The 16,759-nt window shown below is 40.4% G+C and overlaps 5 protein-coding genes across 8 annotated transcripts; 2 read left to right on the plus strand and 3 right to left on the minus strand.

The window, feature by feature from the left end:
- Positions 1–138: 138 nt before the first annotated feature.
- Positions 139–5,183, minus strand: LOC145700520 (UTP--glucose-1-phosphate uridylyltransferase-like). 2 transcript variants are annotated; one of them, XM_081777801.1, is made up of 5 exons: positions 4,902–5,183; positions 2,715–2,821; positions 2,481–2,643; positions 1,495–1,698; positions 139–591 (listed from the first exon to the last, which is right to left on the minus strand). In XM_081777801.1, exons 2-5 carry the CDS (start codon positions 2,802–2,804, stop codon positions 245–247), a joined length of 804 nt encoding a protein of 267 aa, XP_081633927.1. In that variant the 5' UTR covers positions 2,805–2,821; positions 4,902–5,183; the 3' UTR covers positions 139–244. The 2 variants fall into 2 exon arrangements, with proteins under 2 accessions (XP_081633927.1, XP_081633928.1); XM_081777802.1 differs by having other exon boundaries at positions 5,112–5,130.
- Positions 5,184–5,236: 53 nt separating this feature from the next.
- On the plus strand, positions 5,237–10,386 carry LOC145700509 (protein kintoun-like). 2 transcript variants are annotated; one of them, XM_081777786.1, is made up of 14 exons: positions 5,237–5,414; positions 6,670–6,754; positions 7,343–7,373; positions 7,510–7,560; positions 7,669–7,777; positions 7,966–8,282; positions 8,467–8,775; positions 8,918–8,965; positions 9,015–9,217; positions 9,262–9,391; positions 9,527–9,673; positions 9,754–9,895; positions 9,937–10,102; positions 10,150–10,386. In XM_081777786.1, exons 2-14 carry the CDS (start codon positions 6,695–6,697, stop codon positions 10,282–10,284), a joined length of 1,848 nt encoding a protein of 615 aa, XP_081633912.1. In that variant the 5' UTR covers positions 5,237–5,414; positions 6,670–6,694; the 3' UTR covers positions 10,285–10,386. The 2 variants fall into 2 exon arrangements, with proteins under 2 accessions (XP_081633912.1, XP_081633913.1); XM_081777787.1 differs by having other exon boundaries at positions 5,238–5,414; positions 9,937–10,087.
- Positions 10,387–11,936: 1,550 nt separating this feature from the next.
- Positions 11,937–12,568, minus strand: LOC145697181 (peritrophin-1-like). The gene is made up of 3 exons (XM_081774347.1): positions 12,408–12,568; positions 12,207–12,365; positions 11,937–12,099 (listed from the first exon to the last, which is right to left on the minus strand). The coding sequence occupies exons 1-3, from the start codon at positions 12,516–12,518 to the stop codon at positions 11,986–11,988; spliced, it is 384 nt and encodes a 127-aa protein (XP_081630473.1). The 5' UTR covers positions 12,519–12,568; the 3' UTR covers positions 11,937–11,985.
- A 340-nt stretch (positions 12,569–12,908) lies between these two features.
- On the plus strand, positions 12,909–14,401 carry LOC145696544 (very long chain fatty acid elongase 1-like). 2 transcript variants are annotated; one of them, XM_081773599.1, is made up of 8 exons: positions 12,909–13,180; positions 13,227–13,270; positions 13,335–13,553; positions 13,595–13,779; positions 13,842–13,899; positions 13,951–14,037; positions 14,112–14,217; positions 14,256–14,401. In XM_081773599.1, exons 1-8 carry the CDS (start codon positions 12,982–12,984, stop codon positions 14,291–14,293), a joined length of 936 nt encoding a protein of 311 aa, XP_081629725.1. In that variant the 5' UTR covers positions 12,909–12,981; the 3' UTR covers positions 14,294–14,401. The 2 variants fall into 2 exon arrangements, with proteins under 2 accessions (XP_081629725.1, XP_081629726.1); XM_081773600.1 differs by having other exon boundaries at positions 14,259–14,401.
- LOC145696546 (uncharacterized) lies at positions 14,382–15,268 on the minus strand. The gene is made up of 2 exons (XM_081773601.1): positions 15,137–15,268; positions 14,382–15,093 (listed from the first exon to the last, which is right to left on the minus strand). Exons 1-2 carry the CDS (start codon positions 15,245–15,247, stop codon positions 14,458–14,460), a joined length of 747 nt encoding a protein of 248 aa, XP_081629727.1. The 5' UTR covers positions 15,248–15,268; the 3' UTR covers positions 14,382–14,457.
- Between the last annotated feature and the right edge of the window lie 1,491 nt (positions 15,269–16,759).

The raw sequence follows: 16,759 nt of genomic DNA on the forward strand, positions 1-16,759 counted from the left end.
TTCTTCAGTGCCACTTTCTCGCCTGTCCGCACCGCCTGTCCCAAGTAGACCACCCCATGAGCACCTTCTCCGATTCGATTGTAAAATTTATACTGCTCCATCTAAACACCAATAAAGGAAGTTTCTTTTTCGCCTTGAAGAAAAATGATGATGAATTGAACTGTTCAGAATAAAAATTGAGCAGTAAACTAATTATTGTAGAAAACTGTGGAAAAATGATAAAAAACAGAGGAAACGAACTTTTTCATCGTTTGAAATCATTGAAAAATTCATCGGCCTCGATATATTGCCTGAGGTTTCCAACATCGAATCTGCCGGCAATGGGGCAAGTGTATATTTGAACCTTATCGTATAAATATCGGAGCAGTAGGCCGGTTGCATCGCGCTCTGCCAGAACAGCGTCGCGCTTCTCCCTGAGAAAGTCGGAAATCAAAACAAATACATCGCTTTTGAAATAATAGAAGCAAGGACAGGCTATTCGCGAGGTTGTTTCTTCGGGCGCCGGTTTCTCTTTGAATCCTGTCACGATTCCTGTCGAATCTGTCTCTAGGATGCCATACTTCGTTGTCTCCAGCTCTCCAATTTTATACGCTGAGAAAGAATTTGTTAAACAATGTTAAAAGTTTCCGACGCCGAGTTAAATAAAAGGTCAGTTTTAATTCAGATTTTGATGGTTAAGTTCGAAATATTCAACAACAAAAATAGGTTCATTTCAGTTTAACCGCTGCAACTTGCAGGCCAATTTCAATAAGGAGTTGAGATTCGAAATCCTAGCACCCCCCTTTCTTGTGCTCATTGGAAAGAGGGCAAAAAGTTACGCCAGAAAAAAGTACTTTTAGAGGATGAGTCCCCGAAAATGACGTCACGATGACTCACTGAAGTTCCAAAAGTCCAAAACTTTGCCACGCTCTCATTTTTTTTCTAGGAATGAAAAATTTGAGTTCGATATAGAAAAATGATCGTCTTGAGCCACTCTACCTGAAGAGCTACATATGAAAGATCCAACTCAAGAAAACTCTAGAACTAAAACTAGAAAAATTTTTTTCTAGAGTTGGATTTTTCATGTGTAGCTCTTCAGGTAGAGTGGCTCAAGACGATCATTTTCCTGTATCGAACTCAAGTTTTCCATTTCTAGAAAAAAAATGAGAGCGTGGCAAAGTTTTGGACTTTTGGAACTTCAGTGAGTCATCGTGACGTCATCTTCGAGGACTCATCCTCTAAAAGTACTTTTTTCTGGCGTAACTTTTTGCGCTCTTTCTAATGAGCACAAGTAAGGGGGGTGCTAGGATTTCGAATCTCAACTCCTTATTGAAATTGGCTGCCAGCCTGCAAGAGAAAAAATTTGATCTTTTTCTTTCTAGCTCATAGATGAAAAGAATTCGATGAGGAATAGAAAGAGTTCATCGTTTCTTTTCTTTGCTGAGAAGCTATTTATTACGGAACAAGTCAAAGTGGCTTATTGAATTTCGAAGCGGAACTCGTCATGCTTCTTACCTGTCACATATGCTCGCAACTGGCAATTCGTCTCAGCCTTCTCTAGGAATTCAACCATGTCAAAGTTGACATCCAACAAAGTGTCTCCGCCAATGACGAGAAGGGGCTCCTCTTCAAGCTTGCCCGCGCGAATGGCGTACTGGATTGAACCGATCGCGCCTAGCCGACTCTCGTTTGATTTTGTTCCATCACTGAGTACTTCCACTGAAGGGAGACTTAAATTTGCAATAATTCAACTAACCAAAGGGATAATTACGTCCTCCACTGGCAGTTAACTCCCTTTATCTGGGGCGCATCGATCAAAAAGCAGAAAGTCATATTTAAACTTGAGTCGCAATAAATTATTGGATTTTATGGAGCAAATGACAAATTATTTCCCTAATGGCAAATTAGTAATTAGAAAAAAATAGTTTGATGGGCAAACCAAATTATTGTTATGGCGAGATAAGATACCAGAACTACCACTCTTACAAGCAAAATGCTTAATTGATAAGGGCTATCACAAAGTCCGCTATTTTAGGTCGAACAAAAGATTAGCTCGCGACAAAACTCTACTTCGTTAACTGGTACTATACTGAAAGTTTATTTGAGTGGCTAATTGTCGTGAGAATGCGCTCGTTCAAGTAGTTTTGAAAAGATCATCATCTGCACGGACGGATGATAATTACGCGCGAAAATTTTTGTGAAACTTTGCGTTTTCAAGACCAAGTGCGAACACTTAGTCGCCGAAATAACTACCTAAATCTGTTCAGGGTTGGAACAGAACAAAGTAAGTAATATCAGTAATGGCCTTGAATTCTACCGCGTCGCGCTGCGGGAATTCATCAAAAACCCATCAGCTTAGGTAACGAGAAGAGGAAGCGGAAAGCTGTTATTATAGTTGATCCATTTAAATCGGTACCCGGGCAGTTTTCTATTTCTTACGATAGCCTAGGAGCTTTGGTATTGGGTAAACAAGAATGAATTTTGATTAAACAAAAGGGTACCTTTTGCAAAGTTGTTTTTCTCTTTCCACTGGGCGAATTGACCAAAGTATTTATCGTTCGATAGAACAACAACTTTTTTCAGCCGTTCAAGGGGCGATAAGAGCTCGACCCAGCGAGATATCAGTGCCTGGCCGCCGATGGGCAGCAGTGCTTTCGGCAATCCCTAATAACAAAAAGTTTTATATCGGCTTTTCTTAAACCATCAATCAATGAAAGTTCCTCTTATTCATGTACCTTGAGCTGTTCATATTTTCCACTGGAGTCATTCTCTAAATCTCTCTGTAGTCTCGTGCCGTATCCCGCTGCGAGGATGAGCGCATTCATATTTTCTGTCTGCCTCACTAAAAAACTACTGGTAATTACATTTTTCTCACTCAGTTTATGCGTGCCAATATTGTACGCAGCGGGGCTGGCCCGCGGGCCTTTCACTTAGTCCCCGACCGTTGGCTAAATTTAACACTGATAACGAGCTGATTCCTATTCTCTCTCTCCAAAAACACCCGGCATCGGTATCTGCCTAGGAAATTTATGATTGTCGCGAAATGAACGTCCCTCTTTTTCCCTTTGAAAACAACGATGAAAAAGTATTTCTTTGAACTCCTCTTTCTCAACTCATTAACTGTATTAATAGTTTTAATCTCTGCTGGGAAGATAAAAGGGTAAGTTTAATCCGCACTAGCGCTTTTAGAGCTTTTAGCGTCTACGTCGCAAACACAGGGCAATTTTTACGATCTCAAGCGACAGTGCGCAGATAATTTCGTCACAGAAAATATGGGGGAGAAAATCAAAGCTGTAAAAACCATTTTGTAAATGGCGATATGATGACTTACACATTCTCTGTAGGAAATAATGATGAAAACGCAAGATTCTCAAGTAAAAAATGTTCTCCGGAAACTAACAGCTTGGACTTTCGCAAAGTCGGTCAATTTCGAACAAACACTATTGCTACCGACAGACGTTAAAATTTAAAGTTTAGACAGTCGAATAGACACTGATAGGAGCGTTGTAATTTCTAACCAGAACGTGAATGACAAAACGCCGCGAATTCGATGCGCCAGGGTGACAGGAAAAAAACCAAATTCAAACATTCCAAGTAAAGAGCTTTTTTTAAGGATTAACGATAAAAGAGCTATCGATTTTTGAAAACTTGATACAGTCAATCACGAAATCGTTTTGAACTTGCGATTATCAATCAAGGTGATCCATTGAAAAACTTGAAATATTGACAGATCCTACCCATCGATCTCTTTACTGCTTATTAAAGTACCGATTCATTCAGTAAATTCAGCTTTTTCAGAATGATAAACGAGATCATACCTTGATTACAACAAATACGTTCCTGACGTCATAGCCGCTCTCATAAATATGCCACAAATAAGCTAATAAAGCTGACAGATTTTCCTAAAATCTTGAGTAAGTTTGTATGGGGCAGCTTAAACGGGCTTATCCTCGGTCAGACCTCGATTAAAAATTATCTTCTTTTCAAAATCACGAATAATTTTTCAATTTAATGCTTCGATTGCTCGAGTCTACTGTTTCCGTCCAATAGATTCATGAAGAAGGATGCAGCCAAAGGTTGCGATGACAGTTTTACCGGTAAAACCCCGCTTGTCATCGGAAATATTATTTTTCTTCTGATCACTAATCAACTTGTTGGCAAATCATGAAACACGAAATATGTCTTTAAACTGCTCAACTAACGGTTATGACCTCAAAACGGAAGTCACAATTCACGAGAAAAAAAGCGTAACGTCACTACTACCCTATTTTCCCTCTGTTTTCAACGGTCTACTCATTTTCGTCCACAGCGACTGCACAGTAGACCATGAAAATTTTGATGTAGACAGTTTATGACTGAGCCCGACAACCAGCTGCTCTTTTACAAGCATAGACTTGCCTCCAACTGAGCTTTTTGTCAATAAATCTTCATCAAATCTATCATCAAACTACTGCAAATGATAGTGACCACAGACTTCTACCGGCCGACTAATGCTCTTACAATATACAAATTTGTGAATGACCAAATCGCAAACAAGATAAACTATCTTCCTTGCATAAAACTTTTCCCCAAGAATAGACAAACAGAAAATCATTGACATTTTGTTATTTCAAAATTTGATAGAGCATTCTTATCTAGTCTTCCGCGGCGCCGTAACTTCGGTAACACTGAAATTGTCTGTACTGATAATGTCAGCATCGCGAGAAGAGTTACCTTGGTCACTATGTTTTTCATTCAGCAAACTCGAATGAACCGGAAGATTGAATGCAAAAAATTCTCAAGAAAAATCTCTTCCTACGAATCTCCAATTTCTGCAAAATAAATCTTCCTTGACCTTTCTCTTGACATTCCAAAAAAAATGAAAAATTGATCACTACTCTCACACATACAGTAGCCACAACAGAACAATCACAGTTTCCTACCTTTTTCTATTTGTTCTTCTACTTTATTCTTTTAATTTTTCCAATTTCCCTTTTCTCCAAATCTTCGGAAAACACTCTCTTTATCAAATTCTAGTAGTTCTCGAAATAATTCATGTTTTACGGTTTTTTTTTCCGCGGTTTCAATCAATTTGCCGCGTCTATTTCCTCTTCAAAATAAGAAAAGCTGACTTGAAAAAATATTGAGCGTACATTTCTTTGTTGAGTTTATTTTGTAAGTGTTGATTTTGGTTCCGATTGGAGCCGGAGTTTTCAAAAGAGTAGAAAAAAGTGTGGAAGAAGTTCGGGCGGCGCATCCGCTGATTGGCGCAAAAGCGCTCGCCTACGAGACATAAGGGAACTACGCAAGATATCCGCCGAGGCTCATCGGAACCGAGAATTACTACAGTACAAAAGTAGTTATTGCAAGAAAATTTCGCCACCGGCCACGCCGCCCGAGACACCTGTTTTCTTTCAACGCGAATTACTATTGATCTCTACTTGTTTAAAAAACGTAAAAAAGGGCCGTGGTCTGAATTATTATGATGATTTCAAAAAACTTTTTGCGGGGCCGGAAATCGTAAAAAATCCGTAAGTGCAGTTTTCTTCAGCTAGTCGAGACGAGTCGAATGATGGGTCTAACTCCTGATGACTGTCAGGATTTACCGGTTTACCGGCTGGTTACCGGAAATTACGTTGTCACCCGCCGTTTTTGTTCTAGAAGTGGTAAAAAGATGAACGACCCAGGAAATTGTTCCTTATAGTCGGTTCTACTCTAGGCTCAAAGATGAGGCTCTTATCAATACTCTGAAGAGAGTTACAGACAAAACGGACAATTCCGGAAGTTTTTTATGGGGAAAAGCGCCAAATCTCCGGAATTGTCCGAATTCTACTTGAAACTATTTTTCTTCCAAAATGCTATTTTTAAGGGTGTCAACCTGAAAATAGGCTTTTTTAAGTGCTGCCGATGGCTTTTTTGGCTTTTCTCTGATTACTTTTCTGAAGTAATTTTTGAAGTAACTTTTCTTCGTTTTTTTTCGCAAAAAGGTGGTCCAACATAGAAAATAGACCTCTCAGTTGAATTTTTTGTTTAAAATTTCCGAAATTGTGCGCTTACAAAATTTTACCAATTTCCCTCAAATCTCCGGAATTGTCCGTTTTGTCTGTATCACAAAAACAGTAAATTTTACATGCATTTTGTTGTTGCTGCACGTTCCTGATTTTAAGTCCCATTTCTGCCATAAATAGTATTTTAGTGATAACTCTCTTCAGAGTATTGATACGAGCCTCATCTTTGAGCCTAGAGTAGAACCGACTATAAGGAACAATTTCCTGGGTCGATCATCTGTTTACCACATCTAGAACAAAAACGGCGGGTGACAACGTAATTTCCGGTAACCAGCCGGTAAACCGGTAAATCCTAACAGTCATCAGGAGTTAGACCCATCATTCGACTTGTCTCGACTAGCTGACGAAAACTGCACTAACAGATTTTTTACGATTTCCGGCCCCTCAAAAAGTTTTTTGAAATCATCTTATGTTACGATCAAAATATCATAACTCACATTTTTTTGAATAGTTGTAAGAGGCCGTGTATGTCAAAAAGCGAATTCCCGGAATTAGCTACTGTACGTTTTCTCTTTTGAAATGAAGATCCTGCGCTGACACTGGAATTTACTTTTTAGGCATATTCGGTCCATCGAGCATGAAGTAGGAGATTCGATGGCTGGATCTCCTTCTTGCCCAAAAACTAAAGTTAATGATGACCTCGAAAAAAGCTTCATCCACGATAGAACATGCCTGCTTCCGAACGAAAAATGGAAGACTTGCTGGAAAAGCTGCCAAAAGCTCTGCGCGTAAGTTTCCTATTCTTCCTTCTTATCAATGTTCTATCTCCCACGGCCTTTATCTTGGCTCCCTGTCAAGTCCTTATTTCCGGAATTCGCGCTCATTTCCCCCTAAGAAATCCTACATCGAAAGTAAACTTTCCCATATTTCCCATGACTATCCGATGATAAGGAAACTTTCTTGCTTCCACTGGACAAGCATGTTTTCGGCGATGGTCAAAGTTTGATTTTTTAGAGATAGGGTTGTGTTTTGCAAACAATGGCGTATTTTCGCTATTACTTTCAGGAAGAGAGACATCCCGTTTGGTGGCTGTTTCTTGAGATTTATGTTGAGTAAGCTTTTCAACACCACCCTGAAATTCAAGTATAAATAGCTAAAAAATTCCGATAAGATTTAGTCAAGATATTGCCGCGGGGCCCGAGTACCACTGAATAGAGCTTATCGTTTCTGTTTACATAAAACAATTACAAGCACCCTAAAAGGGCAATTTTCACGAGGTAAAAATTTAAGCAGCGTATGAAGCGTTCAGTTTGAATTACGAAATTCCGCTTCTTAGGACAATTTTTATAGCAAAATAGATGTGAATTTATTTTCAGAACATGGATGTGTCGAGGCAAGAAGTAGAACAGGAACGTGTTTAGCTTGATAATTTACTAAACTTCGACATGAAACTAATTTAAAGATATTATGATGACAATGTCAGTCTTAACATTGAAAACGAAAAAATCTCAGGGTAAAAATGGATTGTTGATGAACACGAAAAAGATTTCAAAAGCGTTTGCTGATGAAGAGTTTCACGAAATTTTCCAGGAATAATAGGGCTCGCCACTGATTTTATTGCAAAATTTCGTCAAGGAAATGATTCCAAACAAGAATCTTCTGACCATTTATCGAGTATTTCAAGTGGCAAGCCCAAACAAAGACTGCCTAGAACTTGGAAAGCCGGAAATAAACGCTGCATATTTGCAAGAAAATGCGGAAATGGAGAAAGCAAATGGAGTGCACGCCGAATTTATACATCCACATCCAGTGTAAGTTTAAACCTTCCACTGATAAACCTCTTACTCCATTCTCCTTAAAACCTTATAAAAAAGGGACACCGTAGATAAGGGTCTCCGCAAGGGATAATTCGGAAACGATAGGTCATATCTAGCCACGGGAGAAAGTAGCCGTAGATTTCAATTGAGCCCGTTCAAGCCTCGCTGAAAGCCCATTCTAGTCACTCTCTTCAACTGGAAATCATGCCACCGGAAGTTTCAACATTGCACACAGCGTATTTGAACATCGCTCAAAATAAAATGGTCGCCCAGTCAAAATGCGAAAGGGATAAAGATGGCAACCGCGGCCTTCTATGGCACCTTCCACATACGATCTCGCCTCCGCGTGAAGACTTTTACGATGGAAAAAGTGGCCTCAAATTTAGAATTTATGATGTTGTCTTTCATCCAGATACGATTAGAATGGGCAAAACGAACTCGAACTTTATGACCATGCTTCATAAATCAGCAATAGATGCAGTTTCGTCTAATTTTAAAGGTTCAGGTCGTAAAAACAAATATCCAGCTTAAAATTTTATCGTTTGACACTTTGATTACCCGTCCAAATTCTCGGTGTTCGCTAGATACCCTCGAATAATTATCCTCCTGTCAAAGTGTCAAACGGCCAAACACATAGTTAGGCATTTTATCGGATTATGTTCTAATGAAGACCTTTGTAAAAGTAAAGGTCAGTCCTAAATACGAGCAAGTAATGGACAGGTCGTACGTGGGAAAAGAAGAAACCTGCGTCCTGACAACTCCACTTCCCGCACCCGAAGCAACAAAAACTCCCCGACCAAGTTCAAGGGGAAAGCCAAGCAAACTCAACCCAAAGAAAGAAGAGGAGATTCGTGAGGATTTGCAAAAATTCATGGAGAACAGGCCTGGTAGAACAAAGGGTAAAGTGGTGACGAAATCGACATTGAGAACACGATGGGATGGAAAAGCAGGAGTCAATGATGATGGAACGTTGAGTCCGCGATGGCAAATTAAGGAAGGCTCTTCGAAATTTCGAAAATTTTAAACAATTCTTTCTGATATATTTTTGCTGAAAAAGCGTAATTTAATCTGTCTCGGAATGTGCAAAAATGTACGTGAAATGCATGAAAATTCCAATTCCAAGAGCCAATTTACAGCAGTCTAAAAAGATGGACTTGACGGATTTCATCTCTAGCCCGCAATGTAAGCCAAAATCCTTTACAAGAAACTTAGACCATTACATAAATTCTAGACCCAGATTCGGACAAGAAAGATGATCTTGTCGTGTCAATTTGGCTACCGGACTTAAACTCAGCGAAAAACGTGAAGATAGATATTGCCGAGAAGACATTGACTCTTGAAACGACCAACGAGCCGAAGTTATACTGTGCTAAAATTTCACTTCCGTACAACGTCGATTCTAAAGTCGGTAAAGCGGTGTTCAGAAATGCCGAGGTAAATTTTTGCGGGGTGCTCAAAGCTTGAAAATAGGGATTTAGCAAATTCTCGAGATCAAATTACCCATCGCGATGAACAAGCTTTCTTTTGACGATGCTGTGAACAATATTGAGCCGCCTGAAATTCCGGATGATTCGTCTGAGAAGAGGGGGCCCAGACTGGACTTGACAGAAAAGGAAAAGTTGCATTAACCATAGGGTATGGACCATAGCAAGTTCTCATGTATTGGTACCAATCTTCTTGACTCTAACGCCAAGATTCGGATTACCATTTTCGGCGGTTCTGAATGTCAATTTTGCATCTTTAAAAAGGAACTTGAAGAGGAAATCCGCCGCATCAGCAACCAGCCGCACTGCTCGTTAGCTGAGCTCATCCCCGCTCACAATTTGTTTCTTCCTGACTTCAAGGCGAGCGAGTCTGAACGATGGTGTCTATTCGAGATCAATGTCTCAGGTACAGTCAAGTTGATTGATGGAACAGCCGCCATCAGTTGAACTTGAACATGAATCTCGCGTGACTAAAGCTTGTTTTAGAAGTGCCATTTGATATGGAAAATGACTGTGAAATCACCGAAAACGGGTTCCACCTTGCTAACAAATTTGATCCTGCAATAGAAAACATCGGCCTTAATGTAACCATTGGTAACGGTGGTGTCAAGATTGATGAATGCCACAAGTAAGTGCTGATTATCAATTTATAAACTTACGAATTTCTAGGTACACGCACCGACAATTTGCACCTGGCAAGAGAGTGCTCGAAGTCAAGCTGAGAAAAAAGAATGATGGACTCTTGAAGCATTTCAACATGGGAAAAACAAGAAACTCACTCGATTCGTACCGTTTTGATGCTCTTATAAGCGACCGACAGGTACTTTATATGACTGTATAAAGATTCAAGAATTCCAAAAATATCCTCAACTAATAATCTAGGTCGAAGGTGACCGATCATTACCGCAGCAAAACGAGCCCGCTGTCTGGCTGCCCACGTCTAAGGCCGGAACTCCGATTAAAGAGCGTGCAGTTTTGAAGGCTAATCGAGGGAAGAAGAAAAATTACCGATGGTAGGAACTTTCAAAAGTAGCGAAATTCACACACCACATGTCTTCAATTAAAAGTGTATCATGTATCTGCCTTCTTTGAGAATAAACAGTATCTTTTATTTTCATATTTATACGTTTATACAGTGAATATTTGTTCTTCTGTTATCTCGTCTCGCTTTATAAGGCTAATTTGCAGTAAATAGGCAGCTAATTAAAAAGTTACAAGCCCAGTCCTTAGAAGGGTCAAGCGCTGCAGAAATTCCCTCAGTGTATCATGCCACTTGTCCGGGTAGTCGGTGTAGAAATGATTACTGCCCTCGAGCTGCATGATCTCGCAGTTTGGCATTTTCTCGAAAAGCTCACTGAATCGTTTCCCCGTGTTCTTATCCTTTGTTCCGTAGACGTATAATGTGGGGACCAAGACTTGAGAGAATGTTGAGGGGCCGTAAGCATTTGCGGTGGCAGGTGTCAGTGCAATAAAGGCCGCAAGCTTTTCAGGGTCTAAGGAGATAAATTCAGCACCCTCCAGCTTTATCGAAAACTCGGATTATTCAATAACCTTCTTATCTTTGCAAGTTTAAGTTGATGATAAAAAGTGTAGACTTGCCGATGTCTAATCGACACGGGAAGGATTGAGTTAGAATATCGCCTCGATAAATAAAAGTACTTACTTTGTAGAACATATGGCAACGCATAAGCTCCTCCAACACTTGCAGCGATTAAAATAATTCTAAAGCAGGTTCTTATCAGCGCTCTATTGTTAGTATGCTAGTTGAGAAAAGAACCGGATCTTTTATCGTCAAAAACTTTTAATTCGAAAATGAGGTTGATAAGATAAGCAAGCTTGTTTTTCGGCACCGGCACGGATTTTGAGTCTTTATAAGAAGGTAGATCCACCGCGATTGAAGATAGATTCATGTCATTTTTCAAAAACTCGAGTGTGCCTATTGATTCCCACGTTTTTGAAGAAAATGCAGATCCATGGAGGAGCAGAGCAACGAGATCCTCTCGGTTTTCTTTTGCTAGCGATAATTACGAGTAGCCTAAAACAGCCGATGATCTAATTATACGATCATGATGCACTTCTGTAACATGAACGTTAGCCAAAAACATAAGTACCCCCTTGACTTGTCTGTGGGTTAACGTATTTTACGCATTTCCTGGGGCCACCACTGAACGATAGAACGTGCCATCCTTGAGCCGGCCGCCAGTGACAGGCGTTCCATCGGTCAAGCTCCCCAGCTCCCTCTCACGGTGGTAAAAGTATTCAGCGCCAAAATACAGGGCAACTCCAAGGTAGAACAGGCCAACGGCGGCTAGTCTCTCCTGGTTAGACATTTTCTCTTTTCATTCTTTTAATATCACTCGGTTGCTTAAATATTTTTTTTCTTTGCAAAATTCTATTCTAACCCACCTAGGTGAAATTCGCATATTTTTTTCGCTGCTCTTTTTATCGGTAAAGTTTCAAATTTTTGCGGATAATGAGACGCATGCCGGTTATGCGGTAACCGAGGAGAACTCAATACCGATCGGTTCCCCCCGGCAGGACCAGATAATCCCCTCTTCACTTTTTGTTATCTGCTACTTGCTTATCATAATAATCGCTCTCTCAAGTTTGAGTCAAGTTGGAGTGGATCATTTTGAGATTTGAGCAGTCAGTTTACTTGCAGTTCGGTATTTTTATATTTTGAAGTTTTATTCAACCTTGAATCAGAAAAGAAAAAAGTTACTGTCGGCTACCGCAGTCGACGTTCTGTGGCCAGTCGCAGACGAGAAGATCGGCGTTGAAAAGGAGACCTTCTGGACAGGGCTGGTCAGGCCATCGGTGTCCGTGAGAGCACTAGAAAGTATGTTTTAGATAAGCATGGATCAGCCTTGGTTTATGTTTTTAAAACACTTGCGCGTTCGTGCTCGCTTGATTCAAGTACTCAAGAGCATCGCACTTACCTGGTAGTAAGCATCGCATTTGCTCTCGTGAGCGTGGACGCCATCAGCGCATTCTTTATCACAATCGACGTTTTCGGGCCAGTCGCAGACGAGGAGATCTGGGTTGAAGAGAAGTCCTTCTGGGCAGCTCTGATCGGGCCATCGATTTCCATGAGAACACTGAATAAATTCTTATCACTTGAACTCAAAACTGCAGTTTACCTGGTAGAACTTGGTGCAGTCGGATTCATGAGGATGAACGCCATCAGCGCATCCAGTTGATTTCACAGCAGGGCTAGCAAAAGCAGCGGTGATAAAAGCAAAAAGTTTCATTCTTGGCTTTTTCAAGTTCCGTTTTCCTATGGGAGTACGCAGAATGAGGAAGAACCATGGTTTATATTCTGAGATTTGACATTTACTCTCGTTAAGCCGTTTCCGTTTCATGCGTAATAACAGTACAGCAAGACTTTGCTTTATGGCCGCATGCGCAAATTGCGGCTCGAAATTCGTTAGAAACAGTCTTTGTTTTCACCTTGAAACAAGAATCTTGCTATTTTTATTTCAGCAGTTTATAATTTCAATTTCGCTATGAGAATGTGCAATTCTCCTACAAGGGTCACGAAATAAAGTTTCGAAATTTATTGAAGCGAAAAAAATAAGCAGGTGTTTTTAATGTCTACCGGAAAATTTTCCTTCGGCTCCATTAGAAAAAAATAAAAAAAAGTCTCTAGACCCCCTTCGTGTTTTTGTAAAAACAGCGATTTGAGTGTCAGATTCGCAGAAATCCCAATAAGAGATGGAGCAAGTTCAGGCGATTTACCAGGATATCAGCGAGCGGCTAACGTACTGTATGACCGGATGGAAACCAAAGCATCCATTTGACTTTTTCGACTTGCGACGATTCGAGTTCATGAAAGACTCCTACAAAGGCTTTGATCATTTCTGGTGGTTCGAGGATCACAGATATGCAATGATGTCAAGCCTTGCATACCTCTGTAAGTTAACATTTGTATGAGAATGGCATTCAATCATCATTTTTAGACATTGTTGTCCTCCTCGCACCTGCTTGCCTCGGAAACGGATCTAAGGAAAGGTTAAAAATATCTTTTTGACCAACGATCCCAAAATACGAATATAACGAACCCTTTAAAGCCACTGAAAATCAAATGGTTCATAGTGCCATATAACTTCGCACTAGTAGCCTTCAATGCGTACATCTTCTTCGAGTTCTTGGCATCTGGTTGGGCCACAACCTACAACTTGGGCTGTGTTAACGCGAAACCATATTCTTACGACGAGCAATCGAATCGAATGGCGAATGCAAGCCTCCTCTACTTTATCTCCAAACATATTGAATTTATGGACACGGTAAGGAATTAATTTAGGTTTTTCATCTGAAATCTCTTTAGTTCCTCTTCATCGTCATGCAAAAATGGAGAAATGTCTCGACCCTTCATATTTTCCACCACAGTTCAATGGCCTATGCAACCTGGTGGACTACGAAATTCGCACCAACTGGATACGGAACTTTTGGCCAGCTCCTCAACTCATTTATACATGTCCTAATGTATTCCTACTACGGACTCGCTGCTCTAGGAAAGTGCTTCATTACGTAATAAGGAAATCATTAAACGAATTTCATAAAAAGCAGAATAAAGGCCCACAGCTTCGTCCTTACCTCTGGTGGAAGAAATATTTGACCAGCCTTCAAATGGCAAGTTTACTTTTCAACATCCGAATTTCCTAATCGAAGCTTCTGTTTTAGATCCAATTCTGCACCGTCATCGCCCACATGACCAACATCCTCTGTAATCATCCAGGCTGTCAATACCCGATCGGCCTCAACATCCTTCAGGAATTGTTTCAAATTCTTAAATCTTCCCAAAATTGCAATCAAGGAAGAGTATCAATTTGAAACAAATCCTACAGCTCGGATTGTGCGCAATCTTCCTTGGAATGTTCGCTCAGTTTTACCGTCAAACTTATAAGAAGACCCCAGTCAAGGAAGTTGCTGCAAAGAAATACGCTGAAGGTAACTTACTTATAAATTATCTTTCAACAAAAAATCAGTAGTGCGAGGCGAGCCAGAAACGAAGAAAGTTCAATAATCAACGCTGAAATTGCCTTTGCCAACACCTTTTTATTTATCATTATGTATCTCAACTGTCTTATTATTCGATTTTTTTTATTTGAAAGTTTTATTAAAGCTTGAATCAAAAAAGAAAGAAGTTATTGTCAATTTCCGTGGGATGGGTCAACAGTATCGCAGGGTTTAGCTTTCGGGGAAGGTCTGGTGGTAGAAGTTTCTTACTCGAAATCCAGTGGCAGAGTCGTGGAAGTCATTGGAGACATCGACGAAGAGATCGCCGCTGAAGGCATCTACCACGTCTACAATTCTAGTGACGAGAACTTCGTCATCAATGGACATTTTGAGCTCAAGAGTGTCTTTAGTGTCCGTGTATCGCTGTTCGACCTGATATTTGTTCCACTCGCCAACTTTACAGCTTGGATAGTAGTTCACCATGAAGTTTCCACCATTTTCAACATGACCGGAGTTCTTGAGCGGAGCGCTGAACTTCATGGTGTCAGCACCGGCAAAAAGAGCAAAATATCTGTCACCAAAGACGTCCCACTGGCTGCCAGCGTTGATGTGGATGATGTTTTGCCAATCATCAGGCGTTTCTCCGCATTTGACTTCAGCGGACACTTTGAAAGCGGGTGAGCCTGTTGTAGTGGCAATATTGTTGTTTCTGGATGGAGTCATTCCACAATTATCGACGAAAGCTTGGCAGTTTTCTTTTCCACTGCATGGATCAGCCGATTCGGGCCAGTCGCAGACGAGGAGATCTGGGTTGAAGAGAAGCCCTTCGGGACAATTTTGGTCAGGCCATCTTTCACCATGAGAGCACTGAAGAAGGTCTTCTGTATCTGATGTCAAAGCTTCTGCTTACCTTATAAAATTTAGTGCAGTCGGTTTCGTGAGGATGAACGCCATCAGCGCATCCGGTTGATTTGATAGCAGGGCTAGCAGAAGCAGCAGCGACAAAAGCAAAAAGCTTCATATTTGCTTTTATCGAGTTCCTTTTACCTATAGGAGTATACAGGGCTCTAAATAGACTAGTCCGGGCTCGGACTTAGTCCGAAGTCCGTCCGGTCTAGTCCGGCCGGACGGACCAGACTTCTGATTTTTGGCTGAGAAAATTTTCGGACTAGACCAGACCAGACTTGCCTTTTTCGCCGGACTTAGTCTGAAAAAGTCCGAAAAAGCTGGACCACTTTCAGACTTATGTTTTACTCCGAAAAGTCCGAGAAGTCCGAGAAAGTCCGAGAAGACTTGACCACTTCCAGACTACTTACAGACTTATTTTCAGACCAATTAAATCCGAAAAAGTCCGAAAAGTCTTCATTTTTCTAAGTGAAACCCTTAAGATAACATCATACACTTGATGCGGTGCCCTTTAAAAGGGTCTAAGCTTAATTTTCATCAAAAAAAAATTGATCAGTTAACGCCGAAACGCATATGCGACCAATTAATTGGTACAAGTCCCTTTAATGCCTTATAACCAGGGCTCTAAATCTGAGGCGAAAATCAAAAGTCCGGTCTGTCCAGGTCCGGGCACTTGGCCGAAATTTACAAGTCTGGTCTGGTCTGGTCCGAATTGGAAAACTCGGACTTTAAGTCTGGTCTAGTCCGGGAAAAGTCCGAAAAAGTCCGAAAAAGTCTGGTCCGAGAAAAAGCCAAAAATCCGGTCTAGTCCGGTCTAGTCCGAAAAAGTCCGAAAATTTTTCGAATAAAATACAACAAAAACTCGATTTTTTCGAAAATTTCAAATACGTAATAAGTTTAATTGAAAATATTTTTCAAGCATTTATATCATTATGATCACCTTAACGCCGGAACGCATAAAATTTTTCAATGTTTAACGCAGATCGTACCAATTAATTGGTATGCCCATTTTACCACTTTTTAATAATGAAACTATTAAGTTAACTCTATAAATGATACAGATAAATAGTTCTCAGACGCTTAGCTTTAATTTCATCCCCATATTATACCGATATGATAACATAAATATGAGTAAATATGCATATTTCTAAATGTGCCGATTCTCACGTCAATAAAGAAATAACCTTTCAAAAGAGGAAAAATACCTGAGTTCAGTTATAAGGCATTAAAGGGACTTGTACCAATTAATTGGTCGCATATGCGTTTCGGCGTTAACTGATCAATTTTTTTTTGATGAAAATTAAGCTTAGACCCTTTTAAAGGGCACCGCATCAAGTGTATGATGTTATCTTAAGGGTTTCACTTAGAAAAATGAAGACTTTTCGGACTTTTTCGGATTTAATTGGTCTGAAAATAAGTCTGTAAGTAGTCTGGAAGTGGTCAAGTCTTCTCGGACTTTCTCGGACTTCTCGGACTTTTCGGAGTAAAACATAAGTCTGAAAGTGGTCCAGCTTTTTCGGACTTTTTCAGACTAAGTCCGGCGAAAAAGGCAAGTCTGGTCTGGTCTAGTCCGAAAATTTTCTCAGCCAAAAATCAGAAGTCTGGTCCGTCCGGCCGGACTAGACCG

This window comes from Oikopleura dioica, chromosome 2 (assembly GCF_907165135.1).
Source record: "Oikopleura dioica chromosome 2, OKI2018_I68_1.0, whole genome shotgun sequence".
NCBI classification, from domain to species: domain Eukaryota; kingdom Metazoa; phylum Chordata; class Appendicularia; order Copelata; family Oikopleuridae; genus Oikopleura; species Oikopleura dioica.

Bases quoted from the DNA above. Each gene is read 5' to 3' on its own strand.
- LOC145696546 (XM_081773601.1), bottom strand. From the start codon at position 15,247: ATGAAGCTTTTTGCTTTTGTCGCTGCTGCTTCTGCTAGCCCTGCTATC. The intron at 15,094-15,136 runs GTAAGCAGAAGC...GACCTTCTTCAG, and splicing joins ACTGCACTAAATTTTATAAG to TGCTCTCATGGTGAAAGATG.
- LOC145700520 (XM_081777801.1), bottom strand. From the start codon at position 2,804: ATGAATGCGCTCATCCTCGCAGCGGGATACGGCACGAGACTACAGAGA. The intron at 2,644-2,714 runs GTACATGAATAA...TTTTGTTATTAG, and splicing joins GAAAATATGAACAGCTCAAG to GGATTGCCGAAAGCACTGCT. The intron at 1,699-2,480 runs GTACCCTTTTGT...GTCTCCCTTCAG, and splicing joins GAAAAACAACTTTGCAAAAG to TGGAAGTACTCAGTGATGGA.
- LOC145700509 (XM_081777786.1), top strand. From the start codon at position 6,695: ATGCCTGCTTCCGAACGAAAAATGGAAGACTTGCTGGAAAAGCTGCCA. The intron at 7,778-7,965 runs GTAAGTTTAAAC...AGCCCATTCTAG, and splicing joins TTTATACATCCACATCCAGT to TCACTCTCTTCAACTGGAAA. The intron at 8,283-8,466 runs GTTCAGGTCGTA...CCTTTGTAAAAG, and splicing joins AGTTTCGTCTAATTTTAAAG to TAAAGGTCAGTCCTAAATAC.
- LOC145696544 (XM_081773599.1), top strand. From the start codon at position 12,982: ATGGAGCAAGTTCAGGCGATTTACCAGGATATCAGCGAGCGGCTAACG. The intron at 13,181-13,226 runs GTAAGTTAACAT...CATCATTTTTAG, and splicing joins GTCAAGCCTTGCATACCTCT to ACATTGTTGTCCTCCTCGCA. The intron at 13,900-13,950 runs GCAAGTTTACTT...CTTCTGTTTTAG, and splicing joins ATTTGACCAGCCTTCAAATG to ATCCAATTCTGCACCGTCAT.
- LOC145697181 (XM_081774347.1), bottom strand. From the start codon at position 12,518: ATGAAACTTTTTGCTTTTATCACCGCTGCTTTTGCTAGCCCTGCTGTG. The intron at 12,366-12,407 runs GTAAACTGCAGT...GAATTTATTCAG, and splicing joins ACTGCACCAAGTTCTACCAG to TGTTCTCATGGAAATCGATG. The intron at 12,100-12,206 runs GTAAGTGCGATG...CATACTTTCTAG, and splicing joins AATGCGATGCTTACTACCAG to TGCTCTCACGGACACCGATG.